The sequence below is a fragment of the Diplotaxodon limnothrissa genome, linkage group LG15 (genome assembly GCF_057381915.1).
Source record: "Diplotaxodon limnothrissa isolate DT_005_m linkage group LG15, D_limnothrissa_male_GT1.1, whole genome shotgun sequence".
NCBI lineage: Eukaryota > Metazoa > Chordata > Actinopteri > Cichliformes > Cichlidae > Diplotaxodon > Diplotaxodon limnothrissa.
The window spans coordinates 12,629,255-12,646,377 of NC_140610.1; the positions used below are offsets into that span (position 1 = coordinate 12,629,255).

At 39.6% G+C, this 17,123-nt stretch overlaps 2 protein-coding genes and 1 non-coding gene across 5 annotated transcripts in view; 1 reads left to right on the forward strand and 2 right to left on the reverse strand.

The window, feature by feature from the left end:
* akap12b (A kinase (PRKA) anchor protein 12b) overlaps positions 1 to 2,924 on the forward strand; it is a 54,013-nt gene extending 51,089 nt beyond the window's left edge. For 2 of the 3 annotated variants that reach the window (XM_085372856.1, XM_085372854.1), the window contains one exon: positions 621 to 2,924. The gene's annotated coding sequence lies outside the window, so the exon portion shown is untranslated. The remainder of the gene's footprint in view (positions 1 to 620) is intronic. The other variant, XM_085372855.1, reaches the window with a different exon arrangement.
* A 938-nt stretch (positions 2,925 to 3,862) lies between these two features.
* On the reverse strand, positions 3,863 to 4,155 carry LOC146617162 (signal recognition particle RNA). The gene has a single exon (XR_014906939.1).
* A 452-nt stretch (positions 4,156 to 4,607) lies between these two features.
* On the reverse strand, positions 4,608 to 12,144 carry LOC146617163 (uncharacterized). The gene is made up of 3 exons (XM_085372936.1): positions 9,761 to 12,144; positions 6,241 to 6,955; positions 4,608 to 5,862 (listed from the first exon to the last, which is right to left on the reverse strand). The coding sequence occupies exons 1-3, from the start codon at positions 11,970 to 11,972 to the stop codon at positions 4,899 to 4,901; spliced, it is 3,891 nt and encodes a 1,296-aa protein (XP_085229062.1). The 5' UTR covers positions 11,973 to 12,144; the 3' UTR covers positions 4,608 to 4,898.
* Between the last annotated feature and the right edge of the window lie 4,979 nt (positions 12,145 to 17,123).

Genomic DNA, 17,123 nt, shown 5'->3' on the forward strand with positions numbered 1-17,123 from the left:
GCACTCTCACCAGATGAAAAAGCTTTTGTTCAGGCTATGAGTAACCAGGGGACCTTTGATATCAAAGCAGGAATGCCGCCATTGACCCCTTCTTTGTAGGCCGGGGTCTTAAAGGGAAGTGGTGTGTGTGTGAGGGGCAGATGAACTTGTGCTGAAAGGCTGATTATGATTCCTCCGCTCCCTCCTTCTGTTTTTCTTCTATCACAGGCTCAGTATGGAGTCAAGAAACCATGTCGGAGTATGCATTTACTAGACTCAATTACAAAGCTTCAAAGAGCAGGCATTTTTCTTTTCAGTTTTAACTGAATTATCCTCTTATAGTGAGCACAGTTTTCGAAATACAGTGTGATGTTACCTGATACGACCAGATACGAGGACAAGGGGGAAACTGGGCGTAGTTCGCTTAAATATGTATTAAGCAATGCAATGAGAGGCTGGACAGGAACAGAAACGGGAGATAAACACAGTAATTCAATATGATGCTAATGCTAATTCAGCCACATTTAACACAGCTTTAAGATGAGATTCGGAAGATTTTATTTCCTAATGTAATATAACAGAAGACAAGATCCAGCCATTTCTTCTTCCTAATATATGTTTTATGTGCTTCTCCACTGCAGCAGAAAGGAGGCGACTGATGCCTGGGAGACGCACTGTCTGGACCAGGACATGAGTGATGAGGGAGAGAAAGAGAGAGACAGTAAGAGACAAAAAGAAGCTGCTCTGGGAGAACATGTTGAGAACGACCTCGGCCATTCCGCCCAGAGAGAAGAGCAACAGCACCGCCATTCTCTCCAGCTGCCCTCCCACCTGTATTCCAACCCCGTCCTGCAGCCCTGTCACCGCAACGTGACGACCCACTGTTGCACCCTCACCCCACCCACTCACTCACACTTTTCACAAACACACACTCATGCATGTCTTCTGCCCCAGAAGCATCCCATCTGGCTTGTAGTCAGTGCAGTGTATCTACAGTGTCCCAGTGACTTTCCATTGCCCTTGTTGCACACCGCAAGAGTCAGCAACCCGGCTGAGTGTGTTTCTGTGCATATGTGCGTGTGTGCGTGTATGTGAAAAGAAGGAAGAGTAAGATGGTCTTAGAAAGTGACGAGATGGATTAATATCCTGTAAATTGTATTTATATCTTGATTATTCTTACTTTCACTCCTAGGTCTTTATTTTTTTCTTTATTTTGCTCTGTTTTGTTATTGTATGGACTTTGTTGCCTGTGTTTTTAATTTCTAATATTAAGCTGTGATATAACAGGTATTTTTGAGCAACATAAGAAAGCAGACTTTAAAGTTAGATGCCCACGTCTACAGTATTTCTTACTAAATGTATCTGGATGATCAGAATTTACCAAAACAAATGTGAAAGTGTTACATAAAAAGTGCTTAGTGTATCACAGCTTTAACTGTCATTTTCAAAGGTTATTAGGATTTGTAGCAAGCCATGGTACAAGTGTTATTCCTCTGGCAGAGAAAACAAGCAGTAGGGGCAGAGAGTATGATGATACTTTTCAGAAATGCATCACATGTTTGACTTTTGCCACATTCTCTTGTCACAGTTTGTCCTTCGCCACTCGACACCCCGATCAAAATGCAGCTCAAAGTCGATAAGAAAACAATCACTGCCTGGTTTACTGTAAAAACACATTGTTACTCATTGTTTCATGTAATAATACAATAAAATACTATTAAAACCACCTCATCTGATACTGTGACACAGGCATGCAGTAAACAGTGCAAAGAATATTGATGGCACTTTTGCGCATTCATGAAACACTTGCACTTGTCTGCAGTGTTTAATGACCCTGTTTTCTGACTTTCTCTGTGAAATATGTCTAATTGATGTGAAGCAGTTTAACACTTTCTCTGCTGCACTATATTTACATTTGAAATGAAATTTTAACGCCCTCTGCTGCCTACAAAAAGCACTGCAGCCCATTAGTCTTCACTCATTGGTGTCATTTTCTTTTGAACTTCAGCTATATGTTAACTAAAAGTTAGTAAAATGTGAGATCATCATCGTCCAGTTTTGACTTGATCTGCGCTTGTTCACCACGCATGGTCGCTCAGGGTCAACAAATTGGCACAAGGGAGGATGTGGACCAAGAGGTTGATCAATAAAGCGTGGTACCATAAATTAAAAACAATAGCTCATTTTACTCTTAATTTAAAAGCCAAATCAAGTTAGGATAAATCAGGGAGTCGTGGTTTCCATTGCTCACAGGGTAGGAAATCAGTTGCATCCAATTAGATTCCCAAAGCCTCTACTCAGCTACTTTGATTTGGGCATCAAAACTCAAAACCGAGTCAAAAGTCGGGGCCTCTTTTGGAGATTTATTGGCAGATGATTTCTGAATATCTGCGTCATCCCTGTGATGCAGTTTCACCACCAAAGTAATCGCTTTCCTATTGGTCACAACTCCTGAACAATGAATTAAAAGTAAAACGAGGAACCTCTTCAGATGTGAGTTCTATTATCCAATCAGTTTAATTTAGTGGGTGATGCTAGTAGCTCTGAAGGCTCCCCTTTCACTCAGCTTTATTGCCAAACAAGTCAAGGATCAGGAAGTCTGGACCATTATCTAGGTCACCACTTCACTTTGCTTTGACCCCAGAGGGCCTGTTACATTAGTGATATTTGCTTTATTTAAAATAAGTGATTTAAAAAGAAAAAGGCAGACTAAAGACTTTTGCTATTGCAGCATATTGTATATTAAGCATTTAGGGGCACCCGCCCACCTTCAGTCCTCCCTGCTTTTTGTAACACTCTTAACTGTGAACCTGTTAACATTTGTACAGATTGTATACCTACTGTATGTACTTAAATCATATTGTTGTAATATTAACGATTAACCTGCAGGCATTTAGCATAATATTCATGTAGCATGTCTGTTATATTTCCCAAGCTGTTAATAGTAAGGATTCAGAAACTTCTATATTTCATTCAATAAAGTTAGATAAAAACGGTGTGTAACGTGAATACTTTAAATCATGATGACTCACCATCAGGTAACAACAATATTTAGTGATTATGAAGAGTGCATAAATACACTTTGGTATAATAATGTGCAAAAGTCTTAAGCCACCCCTTATTTCTTTAGATTTTGCTTCCAAGGAGCTGTGTTTTTTAAAGTGGTCTTGAGCAATACTTCTCGAAGCTACTTGAGGTACATTACACCAAGGAAGCACTACTGAAAAAAAAAGGTATGACTACCAGATTGTTGCACTGTGACAGCACCATACCAGACTGAACCCAGAAAAAAATTGTGGGATAAAATAAGACAGATTATAGTTACTAAATGACTACAAATCACTTTAAATTTGAAAAAGGAAAGAAAATTAAAAGTAAAAAACAGAAATAAATGAATACATAAGAGGACAAAAGAAAAGAAAGACTCATAAGAGGGAGAAATTGATTGAAATGATCAAAAACCTCACCTTATGATAGTTCTTGTTTTAAATACAATATTTGAGCGAGCTGACTGGAATTTTCTCGATACTGTTAGATAATAATCACATATTGTTATATTTGTGCCTTTAAAAAAGATAATTCCTCAGTGGACAGTTAACTCCTGATAAACCTTTTTACAAGACAGTCATTCAAATCTGTGGTTATAAGATGCAAATATGAAACCAAAAATTCACCTGAATAAATGTCCTACTTTGAGTTTGTCTCCACCTGCTGGGCGGTGGCATGTTTAGGGTGGAGGATGTAGTTGCAGCTGTCCTGCAGGTGGAGGTGGTGCAGGACAAGCAGAGCAGCAGATTTGTGAGTGTTTTGGACTTGAATTAAAAAGACCAAGACGTGCTGATGAGGCTGCTGTGTGAGGTAGAGACAGGTATAAGGATGTGTATAAAGATTGGGTCTCGCTGTATTGCTCAGGCTGCTCTACAAAATCTATTCACAGGTGCAATCCCACTACTGAGCAGCATGGGGGCTTTGACCTGCTCCGTCTCCGACCTGGGCACCCCTCCTTAGGTGACCTGGTGGTTCCAGGCTCCCCCAGGATCACCATATCGATGCCGAACTTAGTGCGGACACCCAATCGACATAGCCTGCTGCAGCTCAGAGCTCGTGAGCTCAAACGATCCTCCAACCTCAGCCTCCCGGTAGCTTGGATTACAGGCACGCGCCACCGCACCCGGCGAGAAGCAGCTACGTTAACAGGGCTTTTAACTATGTCTGAGGTGATATCATGACACTAACCTGCTGCCCATCATTAGCAAAGTTGTAATGATGGGCAGCAAAGATGAGGAATGAATGGTGCACAATTGTTATATGCAAGTTTTTAGAAAGCTCGTGGTTAACCCAAGAGTATTTTGTCACAATATCAAGAAGAGTAAAGCTTCAATGTCAAGAATAGATAGGAATATAGGGAATTATATATTTTTATTTAAAGACAGGACTCACATGTTTTCATTTCTAGTCTTTAAAACCTGTCTCTATCCATCTAGTATTAAATCTTTCTGGGAAACAAGTATGTATATTATGCACACACACAAACACACATGCAGCTATTACCTATTTCTTGTTTTTATACCTAAGATGAATTATTGTTGAATGAAGACATTTTTCAAACAAATGTAAAATGTGGGCAATTGTGTTTATTGGGTAAAGGAAAAGGCAGAAGGGGGGGAAAGGATAGAAAGAATGAAAGAGAGAGATGAGAGAAAACCCCAACAATCCCCTCTGAGCAAGCAGCAGGCGACAGTGGATAGGAAAAACTCCTTTTAAAGTGAAAGACACCTAAAGGAGAAACCTATGGCAGAACCAGGCTCAGGAGGGGGCAGTCAACTGCCGGGACTGGTCGGGGGGTGAGGGTGAAAAAAGAAAAAGGAGGGAGGGGAAGGGGGGAAATGAAGATGGAATAGAGGTGGAGGAAGACGAGGTTACATCAGGTGAGAAGCAGCAGTGCCCCTCCTCCAGAACCAGTGGAAGCGTTTTTTCTTCTTTTTCAGATACTCTTCCACCAGCACTTTTTTCTCAATGATGAGGGTTTTCAGCTCATCGATTGTTTCTGCGTTTTCTTTCTCAAGTTTGTTGCATCTTTTCACCATGTCTTCTAATTGTTCTTGTTTTTCTTTAAGCTTGTCTTTCAGTTCTTTAACTGTTGCCTCCTCTATTCGCTTTGCCTTGTGCACATCTGTGTGCATGTCTTCCAGCTGCTGGTTTCTCTTCTGGATTTCTTGAAGTCTACACTGCAGGTCTTTATGTGTTTTCTGTTGTTCTTGCTTTTGCGCCTGGATTTCAGTGTTTTTGTACTTCAAGGTCTTAGAAAGTTCCTCAAGTTCGGTATTTTTTCTCAGCATCTCATTGATGCTACTCTGCATCGCTGAGCATTGTTTTTCCAGCTTTTTCTTTTCTTCTTCCAGTACAGTTGATTTGTACTTTGTTTCGTTATACAATTCTTGGAGTGCTTGATTTTTCCTCTGGAGATGAAGTTTTTCTTCTTCCTGTTGTATTTTCTGTTGGTCTTTTTCTTGAAGAAGCTCTTTATTTCCGTGCGCTTTTTTATCAAGCCTGATTTGGAGCGATCTGTGTTTTTCCTCCATCTCGTCAAGCTTGGAGTCCATTTCTTTCTGTTTCATTTCCAGTTTCTTCTTGTCTTGAAGCAACTGTTGACTTTTGTGCAGAGTTTTGTCATGTTTCACCTGCAGCGCTTTGTATTTTTCCTCCATGGCTTGGAGTTTGCTCTGCAGGTCTCTCTGCTCTACGGGCTCTTGTTTCTTTTCTTGGAGGTTCTCCTTATTTCTCTCCAGAGCTTCATCAAGCATTACTCGCAAGCCTTCATTTTGTTTCTCAATGTTCCTCAGCTTGCAATCCATTTCTTCCTTTTTTATTTTCTGTTGGTCTATCTTGTGAAGAAACTCTTTATTTCTCTCCAGAGCTTCATCAAGCATCACTTGCAAGCCTTCATTCTGTTTCTTGATGTGCCTCAGCTTGCAATCCATTTCTTCCTTTTTTATTTTCTGTTGGTCTTTCTCGTGCAGAAACTCTTTATTTCTCTCCAGAGCTTCATCAAGCATCACTTGCAAGCCTTCATTTTGTTTCTCGATGTTCCTCAGCTTGCAATCCATTTCTTCCTGATGTATTTTCTGTTGGTCTTTTTCTTCAAGCAGCTCTTTATTTTTGAGCAGTGTTTCCTCAAGAGTTAGTTGCAGCATTTTCAGTTTTTCCTCCAAGACTTCAAGCTGGGAGTCTGTTTCTTTCTCCAGCATTTCTTGTTGCTCTCTCTCTTGAATGAACTCTTTATTTCTGTGCACTGTTTTCTCAAGCTTGATTTGGAGCGATCTGTGTTTTTCCTCCATCTCGTCAAGCTTGGAGTCAATTTCCTTCTGTTTCATTTCCATTTGCTTCTTGTGTTGAAGCAACTGTTGACTTTTGTGCAGAGTTTTGTCATGTTTCACCTGCAGCGCTTTGTATTTTTCCTCCATGGCTTGGAGTTTGCTCTGCATGTCTCTCTGCTGTGTGGACTGTTGCTTCTCTTCTTGGTGGATTTCCTTCAGTTTTTCCAGAGCTTCGTCAAGCTTCTCTTGGAGCTCCTGATTCTTCTTGACCATGTTTTCCTGTTTTATGCTCTCTTTTTTCTCCTTTTGGAGCAGATCTTTATTTTTTTCCAGAGCTCCATCAAGCTTTTCTTGGAGCTCGTGATTCTTCTTATCTTGGAGAGCCCATTGTTTCTCCTCAATAATACCTTCCCTTTCCTGAAGCTGGTAGGATAATTTTTCTAATTCAGCGCTCTTTCTCTCATTTTCTTCTGTCAGGATCTTAATCTTTTCTCTGTTCATGAGATTTTCCTTCTCCATTTCTTCCAATCGCTTTTCCTCTAATTCCACCTGTTCATCCCAAGGAAGAGAGCTGATGTAAGGGTCTAGGGACTCATACCATGGAATAGAGCTGGGGTCAGCTTCTTGTCTTTCTTGCTCTTTCTGAGACATGTTGGAGTCTGTATACCGTGAGTACGAAAAGGATCCAGATGTTTGAAAATGCTTTACTGGTGAACGTTTGAATGCTGCTAACATAAGTGCTGCAAATAACGGACTGAAAGTTGTACCTCCTCACCCCTATTTATGGATTCAGAAGCCTGTGACATCACAATTCCATAAGCCAATGAGGTTGTCACATGACATTCTAGAATGAGGTCATGTTTTTGTATGAATTTTTTAAATAACATCAACATTCCGTAAGCCAATGAGGTTCTTACATGACTTTTGAATGAGGATAATTATTTTGTGTTAATCGACATAGCCTGCTGCAGCTCAGAGCTCATGAGCTCAAACGATCCTCCAACCTCAGCCTCCCGGTAGCTTGGATTACAGGCACGCGCCACCGCACCCGGCGAGAAGCAGCTACGTTAACAGGGCTTTTAACTATGTCTGAGGTGACATCATGACACTAACCTGCTGCCCATCATTAGCAAAGTTGTAATGATGGGCAGCAAAGATGAGGAATGAATGGTGCACAATTGTTATATGCAAGTTTTTAGAAAGCTCGTGGTTAACCCAAGAGTATTTTGTCACAATATCAAGAAGAGTAAAGCTTCAATGTCAAGAATAGATAGGAATATAGGGAATTATATATTTTTATTTAAAGACAGGACTCACATGTTTTCATTTCTAGTCTTTAAAACCTGTCTCTATCAGGGACGTGCAGAGAGGTTTAAAGGGGCGGGTGCTCAAAGTTAAAAAGGGGCACATTGAACCATGCTGAATAACAACAACACACATTCATCAAGAATCTAATATGGGAAGGGCAGGGCTGTGTTGATCTGAGACTGTAGACATTAAAAAGTCCACAGGAGAGATGGTAGCTGATTAAACAAGTTTCATGAGATAATAACAAAATGCAAAGATTGGTGACAGCGCTTGGAACCATAAGGCAACGAAAAACTGTGACATAAACTCGGCTCTGCCTGTGAATCACTCTTTGCTTCTCTTCTTCCTTCCTTCCCATCATTTCATATATCACTCTCCACTTGCTGTCTATCTGAGAACAAGGCACAACTTGCTATTGCAATAAACTATAATCTAATTATCCACACCTAACAACTCTTGCACTTAATCTATAATAAAATGATGACAGCAAAATGTTATAGCCCTGCCTTTAGTAGCCTCATACAGCTCCTACTGTTTCCTCCTCATGTCCTTACCAGCCATGTCTGCACAATGTTATATCATGAGTAATATTTTTTTAAATCCAGCTAAATAAAACACACACATGCACACACAGTGACATTTTAGACCTTCTTCAGAATACTGTATATACTATGGGCATCCTTACATTATTATTTATTACTAGAGCTACAATAATAAAGCAATGAGGAGGGGGAAGTAATAAATATGAAATAATGTATTTATGATGATTCCATTTGTTTCACTATCCACTCTGTGCAGGGCAAAGCTTATTACATTTTTAAACTGTAGAGATACAATCATTTTACTGCTGTAAAATCCAACTTTTGTCTTATTTAAAATATAAATCTAATATAATCTGCTTCTTAATGTATGTTCTTTAAAATACAGCGTGTGTTTTTTAATATATTATAATTATAATAATTATTATGTGGACATGCATATTAGATCGTTTTTTAGTGAAATATAATCCCTCCAGAAAGGCAGGAAATGCCCAGAAACTTACTTTAAAACTAAATATGTTCCCTAAAACGGTGACAGAGCTACAGACCCATGACAGCCTTACACAGGTAGCCAGCAGCTATGACCAGCACTACTTGTGCAGTTAATAAAAGGACAGGTAATGTTTGTCACGCTGTTGCACACACAGCACGCTCGTTTGTTTCAGTTCGTCAGTTGCAACAAGACAGCTTACCAACGTGTATGTAATAAGCTAATACTCCTGTGTGCTACACACTACAGTGTGCGCTGTACACCTACTTACTGGGTTTGTCGCATCAGTCTGTGTCTCTGAGTTAACTTGTGTTTCTCCTACAGCTCCGGACCGCAACAAATGCGCGTGCTCTTTGTGAGCTCGTTCCCGGCTCGTAACCAGCGCGTTCTGCCGTCGAGGGCGATCATTGGTTAAATGTGATCATGTGACTGATGCAAGCCAGATCCTTTTATTTAGCAAAACTATGATTAATAGTTAAATATTATTGTTGAGGGGCACAGACAGGACTCCGCACGCACACACACATAAAATAAATAAATAAATAAATAAAAAAAATTTAAAAGTTGCCTCAACAAAAGGGCACTTTGGGCACTCATCAGGAAAGGGGCGGGTGCTCAAGCCCCTCTAGCCCCCCCTCTGCACGTCCCTGGTCTCTATCCATCTAGTATTAAATCTTTCTGGGAAACAAGTATGTATATTATGCACACACACAAACACACATGCAGCTATTACCTATTTCTTGTTTTTATACCTAAGATGAATTATTGTTGAATGAAGACATTTTTCAAACAAATGTAAAATGTGGGCAATTGTGTTTATTGGGTAAAGGAAAAGGCAGAAGGGGGGGAAAGGATAGAAAGAATGAAAGAGAGAGATGAGAGAAAACCCCAACAATCCCCTCTGAGCAAGCAGCAGGCGACAGTGGATAGGAAAAACTCCTTTTAAAGTGAAAGACACCTAAAGGAGAAACCTATGGCAGAACCAGGCTCAGGAGGGGGCAGTCAACTGCCGGGACTGGTCGGGGGGTGAGGGTGAAAAAAGAAAAAGGAGGGAGGGGAAGGGGGGAAATGAAGATGGAATAGAGGTGGAGGAAGACGAGGTTACATCAGGTGAGAAGCAGCAGTGCCCCTCCTCCAGAACCAGTGGAAGCGTTTTTTCTTCTTTTTCAGATACTCTTCCACCAGCACTTTTTTCTCAATGATGAGGGTTTTCAGCTCATCGATTGTTTCTGCGTTTTCTTTCTCAAGTTTGTTGCATCTTTTCACCATGTCTTCTAATTGTTCTTGTTTTTCTTTAAGCTTGTCTTTCAGTTCTTTAACTGTTGCCTCCTCTATTCGCTTTGCCTTGTGCACATCTGTGTGCATGTCTTCCAGCTGCTGGTTTCTCTTCTGGATTTCTTGAAGTCTACACTGCAGGTCTTTATGTGTTTTCTGTTGTTCTTGCTTTTGCGCCTGGATTTCAGTGTTTTTGTACTTCAAGGTCTTAGAAAGTTCCTCAAGTTCGGTATTTTTTCTCAGCATCTCATTGATGCTACTCTGCATCGCTGAGCATTGTTTTTCCAGCTTTTTCTTTTCTTCTTCCAGTACAGTTGATTTGTACTTTGTTTCGTTATACAATTCTTGGAGTGCTTGATTTTTCCTCTGGAGATGAAGTTTTTCTTCTTCCTGTTGTATTTTCTGTTGGTCTTTTTCTTGAAGAAGCTCTTTATTTCCGTGCACTTTTTTATCAAGCCTGATTTGGAGCGATCGGTGTTTTTCCTCCATCTCGTCAAGCTTGGAGTCCATTTCTTTCTGTTTCATTTCCAGTTTCTTCTTGTCTTGAAGCAACTGTTGACTTTTGTGCAGAGTTTTGTCATGTTTCACCTGCAGCGCTTTGTATTTTTCCTCCATGGCTTGGAGTTTGCTCTGCAGGTCTCTCTGCTCTACGGGCTCTTGTTTCTTTTCTTGGAGGTTCTCCTTATTTCTCTCCAGAGCTTCATCAAGCATTACTCGCAAGCCTTCATTTTGTTTCTCAATGTTCCTCAGCTTGCAATCCATTTCTTCCTTTTTTATTTTCTGTTGGTCTATCTTGTGAAGAAACTCTTTATTTCTCTCCAGAGCTTCATCAAGCATCACTTGCAAGCCTTCATTCTGTTTCTTGATGTGCCTCAGCTTGCAATCCATTTCTTCCTTTTTTATTTTCTGTTGGTCTTTCTCGTGCAGAAACTCTTTATTTCTCTCCAGAGCTTCATCAAGCATCACTTGCAAGCCTTCATTTTGTTTCTCGATGTTCCTCAGCTTGCAATCCATTTCTTCCTGATGTATTTTCTGTTGGTCTTTTTCTTCAAGCAGCTCTTTATTTTTGAGCAGTGTTTCCTCAAGAGTTAGTTGCAGCATTTTCAGTTTTTCCTCCAAGACTTCAAGCTGGGAGTCTGTTTCTTTCTCCAGCATTTCTTGTTGCTCTCTCTCTTGAATGAACTCTTTATTTCTGTGCACTGTTTTCTCAAGCTTGATTTGGAGCGATCTGTGTTTTTCCTCCATCTCGTCAAGCTTGGAGTCAATTTCCTTCTGTTTCATTTCCATTTGCTTCTTGTGTTGAAGCAACTGTTGACTTTTGTGCAGAGTTTTGTCATGTTTCACCTGCAGCGCTTTGTATTTTTCCTCCATGGCTTGGAGTTTGCTCTGCATGTCTCTCTGCTGTGTGGACTGTTGCTTCTCTTCTTGGTGGATTTCCTTCAGTTTTTCCAGAGCTTCGTCAAGCTTCTCTTGGAGCTCCTGGTTCTTCTTGACCATGTTTTCCTGTTTTATGCTCTCTTTTTTCTCCTTTTGGAGCAGATCTTTATTTTTTTCCAGAGCTCCATCAAGCTTTTCTTGGAGCTCCTGATTCTTCTTGAGCATTTTATCCCCTTTAATGCTCTCTTTTTTCTCATTTTGGAGCAGATCTTTAATTTTTTCTAGAGCTTCATCAAGCTTTTCTTGGAGCTCGTGATTCTTCTTATCTTGGAGAGCCCATTGTTTCTCCTCAATAATACCTTCCCTTTCCTGAAGCTGGTAGGATAATTTTTCTAATTCAGCGCTCTTTCTCTCATTTTCTTCTGTCAGGATCTTAATCTTTTCTCTGTTCATGAGATTTTCCTTCTCCATTTCTTCCAATCGCTTTTCCTCTAATTCCACCTGTTCATCCCAAGGAAGAGAGCTGATGTAAGGGTCTAGGGACTCATACCATGGAATAGAGCTGGGGTCAGCTTCTTGTCTTTCTTGCTCTTTCTGAGACATGTTGGAGTCTGTATACCGTGAGTACGAAAAGTATCCAGATGTTTGAAAATGCTTTACTGGTGAACGTTTGAATGCTGCTAACATAAGTGCTGCAAATAACGGACTGAAAGTTGTACCTCCTCACCCCTATTTATGGATTCAGAAGCCTGTGACATCACAATTCCATAAGCCAATGAGGTTGTCACATGACATTCTAGAATGAGGTCATGTTTTTGTATGAATTTTTTAAATAACATCAACATTCCGTAAGCCAATGAGGTTCTTACATGACTTTTGAATGAGGATAATTATTTTGTGTTAATCGACATAGCCTGCTGCAGCTCAGAGCTCGTGAGCTCAAACGATCCTCCAACCTCAGCCTCCCGGTAGCTTGGATTACAGGCACGCGCCACCGCACCCGGCGAGAAGCAGCTACGTTAACAGGGCTTTTAACTATGTCTGAGGTGACATCATGACACTAACCTGCTGCCCATCATTAGCAAAGTTGTAATGATGGGCAGCAAAGATGAGGAATGAATGGTGCACAATTGTTATATGCAAGTTTTTAGAAAGCTCGTGGTTAACCCAAGAGTATTTTGTCACAATATCAAGAAGAGTAAAGCTTCAATGTCAAGAATAGATAGGAATATAGGGAATTATATATTTTTATTTAAAGACAGGACTCACATGTTTTCATTTCTAGTCTTTAAAACCTGTCTCTATCAGGGACGTGCAGAGAGGTTTAAAGGGGCGGGTGCTCAAAGTTAAAAAGGGGCACATTGAACCATGCTGAATAACAACAACACACATTCATCAAGAATCTAATATGGGAAGGGCAGGGCTGTGTTGATCTGAGACTGTAGACATTAAAAAGTCCACAGGAGAGATGGTAGCTGATTAAACAAGTTTCATGAGATAATAACAAAATGCAAAGATTGGTGACAGCGCTTGGAACCATAAGGCAACGAAAAACTGTGACATAAACTCGGCTCTGCCTGTGAATCACTCTTTGCTTCTCTTCTTCCTTCCTTCCCATCATTTCATATATCACTCTCCACTTGCTGTCTATCTGAGAACAAGGCACAACTTGCTATTGCAATAAACTATAATCTAATTATCCACACCTAACAACTCTTGCACTTAATCTATAATAAAATGATGACAGCAAAATGTTATAGCCCTGCCTTTAGTAGCCTCATACAGCTCCTACTGTTTCCTCCTCATGTCCTTACCAGCCATGTCTGCACAATGTTATATCATGAGTAATATTTTTTTAAATCCAGCTAAATAAAACACACACATGCACACACAATGACATTTTAGACCTTCTTCAGAATACTGTATATACTATGGGCATTGTGGAGCAGGGAAATTATTTTACTGCTATTGTTAAATAATCATCATTATTACCATTGCATTAATAACATAATCTGGAGTTTATATTGCATTCAGGGGTTGAACAGTGTGTGTCTTTCAGAAAGGCTAAAAGTCACAGGCTGACAGGAAACAGGCTTGCAGAGAGTTTTGCAGAAGTGAAAGTTATTTTGAGCAGCAGGCTAAGACGAGGCTTTAACAATGTAACAGATAGGTTTAAGAAGGCCTTAAGATGTTATGCATACAGTTATTATGTTGACCTTGTATTTCAGGTGCAGTTATATGGAACGCCAGGACTGCCATAATGAATTAATTAAATACACCATTAAATAATTAATTAAATGTGGCAATAATTAATTAAAATTGGAATTAATTAATTAAATAAATAGTTATGACACATGTAATTAATTAATTATTGACACATTTAATTAATTATTTATGTATTTCACATTTTAATTAATTATTGACACATTTAATTAATTAATTATTGACACATTTAATTAATTATTGACACATTTAATTAATTATTTAATGATATATTTATTTATTTCATTTTGGCAGTCCTGACGCCTGGCTCTCGTCATGAAATAATTTTATCTGTCAGCCTCACCCATCAAACTCAGGGGGCGGGGTTAACGCTGCCCATGCAGCTTCTCTAACATTTGATTGGTTGCCGTGCAAAGTAAGTCAAAACAGGTCGATCCTAGAAAATCGATTGCTTGTGTAGACTTGGGGCAGCCAGTTATCCCAGAATGCAGATCAAATCACAAGCAGCAATGGTGGTGGTGTAGTTTTAAAATACCCCGTTTTTCTGTCACCAGCTACACTTTTAACAGTGTTTTAGCCGCGAATGTCGCGACGTATGTCTGGTCAGGTTGTCAACATAGAACATGTTTGCAAAAGTGCTCAGATGTTTTCAGAGATTTCACTAGCTCTGCTAACAGTTAGCATGCAGAGTGCACCGAGGGGGTTACGTTAACCGGTTTGTTTACATATTCCACTCTCCGTGTTCCACATGTTGCATTCGCAGATTCTCATTTTCACCGAACGATCGTCTCTTTCCGCCTGGTCTTGTGTCTCTGTGCTTCTGTAACATAAAGAACGAGCTGACATTTTTCTCACGAAACCAGCGATCAGCTCAACAGACCCTCAGTTTACCTGCATGCATCCTCCTCCTCATCTGTCAGCTGTTTAACACCTGCTGCTAATTCAAGAAACACGCCTAGTTACCTGGTGATAGTCACAGTTTAACTGGGCAGCCGGTGCTCGATATAAAGCAGTGTCAGCGCATTTTTCTGCACAAGATAAGTAAATATAGTGTTTTCCCCGAGCGCAGAGCTGCTGGAGTTTGTTTCCTTACAGAGCACTTTATAGGCGAACAGCTTTATCAGCGGCTGATGTCCAATCACCGGCACACAGCTTTCAAACCTCAGCTGAGTTTTAGCTCTCAGTGGTTAAACGCTGGACTTCATTCACTCAGGTTCTGTCTGTCGGGTCACGTTTACTTCGCTGTTTTATTTACAACTGAGCAAATCGGTTTGGCTGAGGTTAAAGTTACGTTTCATAACTGCATAGTTTCACAGACGTTTAATGGTTCACTGGCACATGTGTTAGACTGAACTATCATCTAAATATCATCTGTTTTTTAATAGTTATTCAACTGTATTCTAAGCACCAGCTGTCTGTTAGAATGTGATTTTTTTTCTCTCTCTGTTGGCAGAGGTATAAAAATGCGCAGGAAAATCTGACATGCATGGCGAACTTCACCGACGATATTTAGGGAGGAATAAACACACATCAAACATAAATGAACCATTTGTCTGTCTCCATAATTGAGAGAATTTTCTCTTCTTATGTCAACACTCTCTCTCTTTTTTTTTTCTTTTTTTTTGCTTTTTCGGTCATGTTATGTTTACCTGTCAAAGGCTTGTTACAAACTATGAAACACATTGTGCAGACTTCTGGATGTTAGAAGAAAACTAATACTGCTCATGAATGAGACTAAAGGCAGGAAGGTGTCCTTTAAAACTAAACATGTTAATAGGACCTCCCTGTTTATATCATAGTTTATGATATAGCACGTGTATTTCAGTAATAGCCTGCTGAGGCCACTATACGTGCTGGCCTCATATCAAATGTGAAGGCAGACTGAGTCTATGTTTGACGTTTTTTATATCTAATCTTCCTTTTCAAACATTTAAACAGCAGCGAGTCTGCAGCTGAGGGAATACAAATTCAAATTGTCGGAACAGGTTTGCTCGTTTCTTGGATTCATTTGGTGATTTATTAAATGTATAACTGTTATTCTAATCTGCTGCTGAGTCTCTTACACTTTTCTTTATGCTGTATATTTTCACGTCTCTGGAATAGTTGGCAGTTAGATAGTCAGCTGGGAAACTTTGTGTTAACTCATGGAGCTGAGGATATCGTGGATATGCTGACCTCGCTGCGTGGTGTACAGAGCGAGGTCAGCATGATTAATATTCACAATAAAAATATTAGCCGAACATCATGAAGTCTGTATGTGTTTCATAGTGTCGAACAACCTTTGTACAGTTAAAGCCAGCAGTTACTACATGACGGAAAAACCAACGTTATCTCTTTTATGTGTTTATACACAGGTCACGCTGATTACTGAACAAAAACCCAAAGATCAGATGTTAAACAGATTTATTTGCTCTCTCTCCTCCTTAAACATGTTTTTAATGTTAGTTATAATTCAGAATTGGCGACTGAAACACGTAGGACACATAAGAACATCAGGAAATAAAACATCGATAAATATAACCTCAGTAAAAGAAGTCAGCGGGGGTTACTACAGCTGTGTACCGGGGCCTGCGCTTTGTCGGTGGGATTGCTTGCGAGGCGAGCGGGTCTATCCCACGCTTTGCCGTGAGACTGGGCAGACATCTCCGAAATCATCGAAACACTTTTGCAAAGAGGCTGTATCTTGACAAACCGACCAGACACATGAAGATTAAACCACTACATTCTCGGCTAAAAAAATATTAAAACGGTATTTGGTAACACACAAACAGGGTTTTTCAAAGCTCAGTTCTGTTAGCTTCCACATGCCGGTTGTTGTGTGCTAGAAACAATGGCCACCAGGCCAAAGCAATGGTTTTGACTCGATCAGCGTTAACCCCGCCCCCTGAGTTTGATGGGTGAGGCTGACAGATAAAATTATTTCATGATGAGAGCCAGGCGTCAGGACTGCCAAAATGAAATAAATAAATATATCATTAAATAATTAATTAAATGTGTCAATAATTAATTAAATGTGTCAATAATTAATTAAAATGTGAAATACATAAATAATTAATTAAATGTGTCAATAATTAATTAATTAAATGTGTCAATAATTAATTAAAATGTGAAATACATAAATAATTAATTAAATGTGTCAATAATTAATTAATTACATGTGTCATAACTATTTATTTAATTAATTAATTCCAATTTTAATTAATTATTGCCACATTTAATTAATTATTTAATGGTGTATTTAATTAATTCATTATGGCAGTCCTGGCGTTCCATACAGTTATGACTATTTTATACACAATGCATATCTGTGCTTATTAAAGAGTTGGAGCTCGGTCAATTAATTGGGGGTTGGAAGCTTTGTTCGGCGCGATGTCCGGACAATCTATTGTGCAAGTGACTTGGAGCCATAGAAGGAATTGCAGTACATGCTTACACAACAGTTCATTTTAATATCTTTTATATGTTCATATTCTTGTATTAAGGTTTTAGTAGAAGTTCTTGGTTAAAACATTTATTTAGTAGAAGACATACATATAGTCTCAGTGAGCCTCTGGTCTGGTGAAAGGTCAGAAGTGCAACAGGTGAATTGAGAAAGAGCATTTGAGGACGAGACAC

Bases quoted from the DNA above. Each gene is read 5' to 3' on its own strand.
- LOC146617163 (XM_085372936.1), bottom strand. From the start codon at position 11,972: ATGTTAGCAGCATTCAAACGTTCACCAGTAAAGCATTTTCAAACATCT. The intron at 6,956-9,760 runs GCACTGCTGCTT...CACGGTATACAG, and splicing joins CCACTGGTTCTGGAGGAGGG to ACTCCAACATGTCTCAGAAA. The intron at 5,863-6,240 runs AGAGCAACAAGA...TCTTCACAAGAT, and splicing joins AAAGAGTTCATTCAAGAGAG to AGACCAACAGAAAATAAAAA.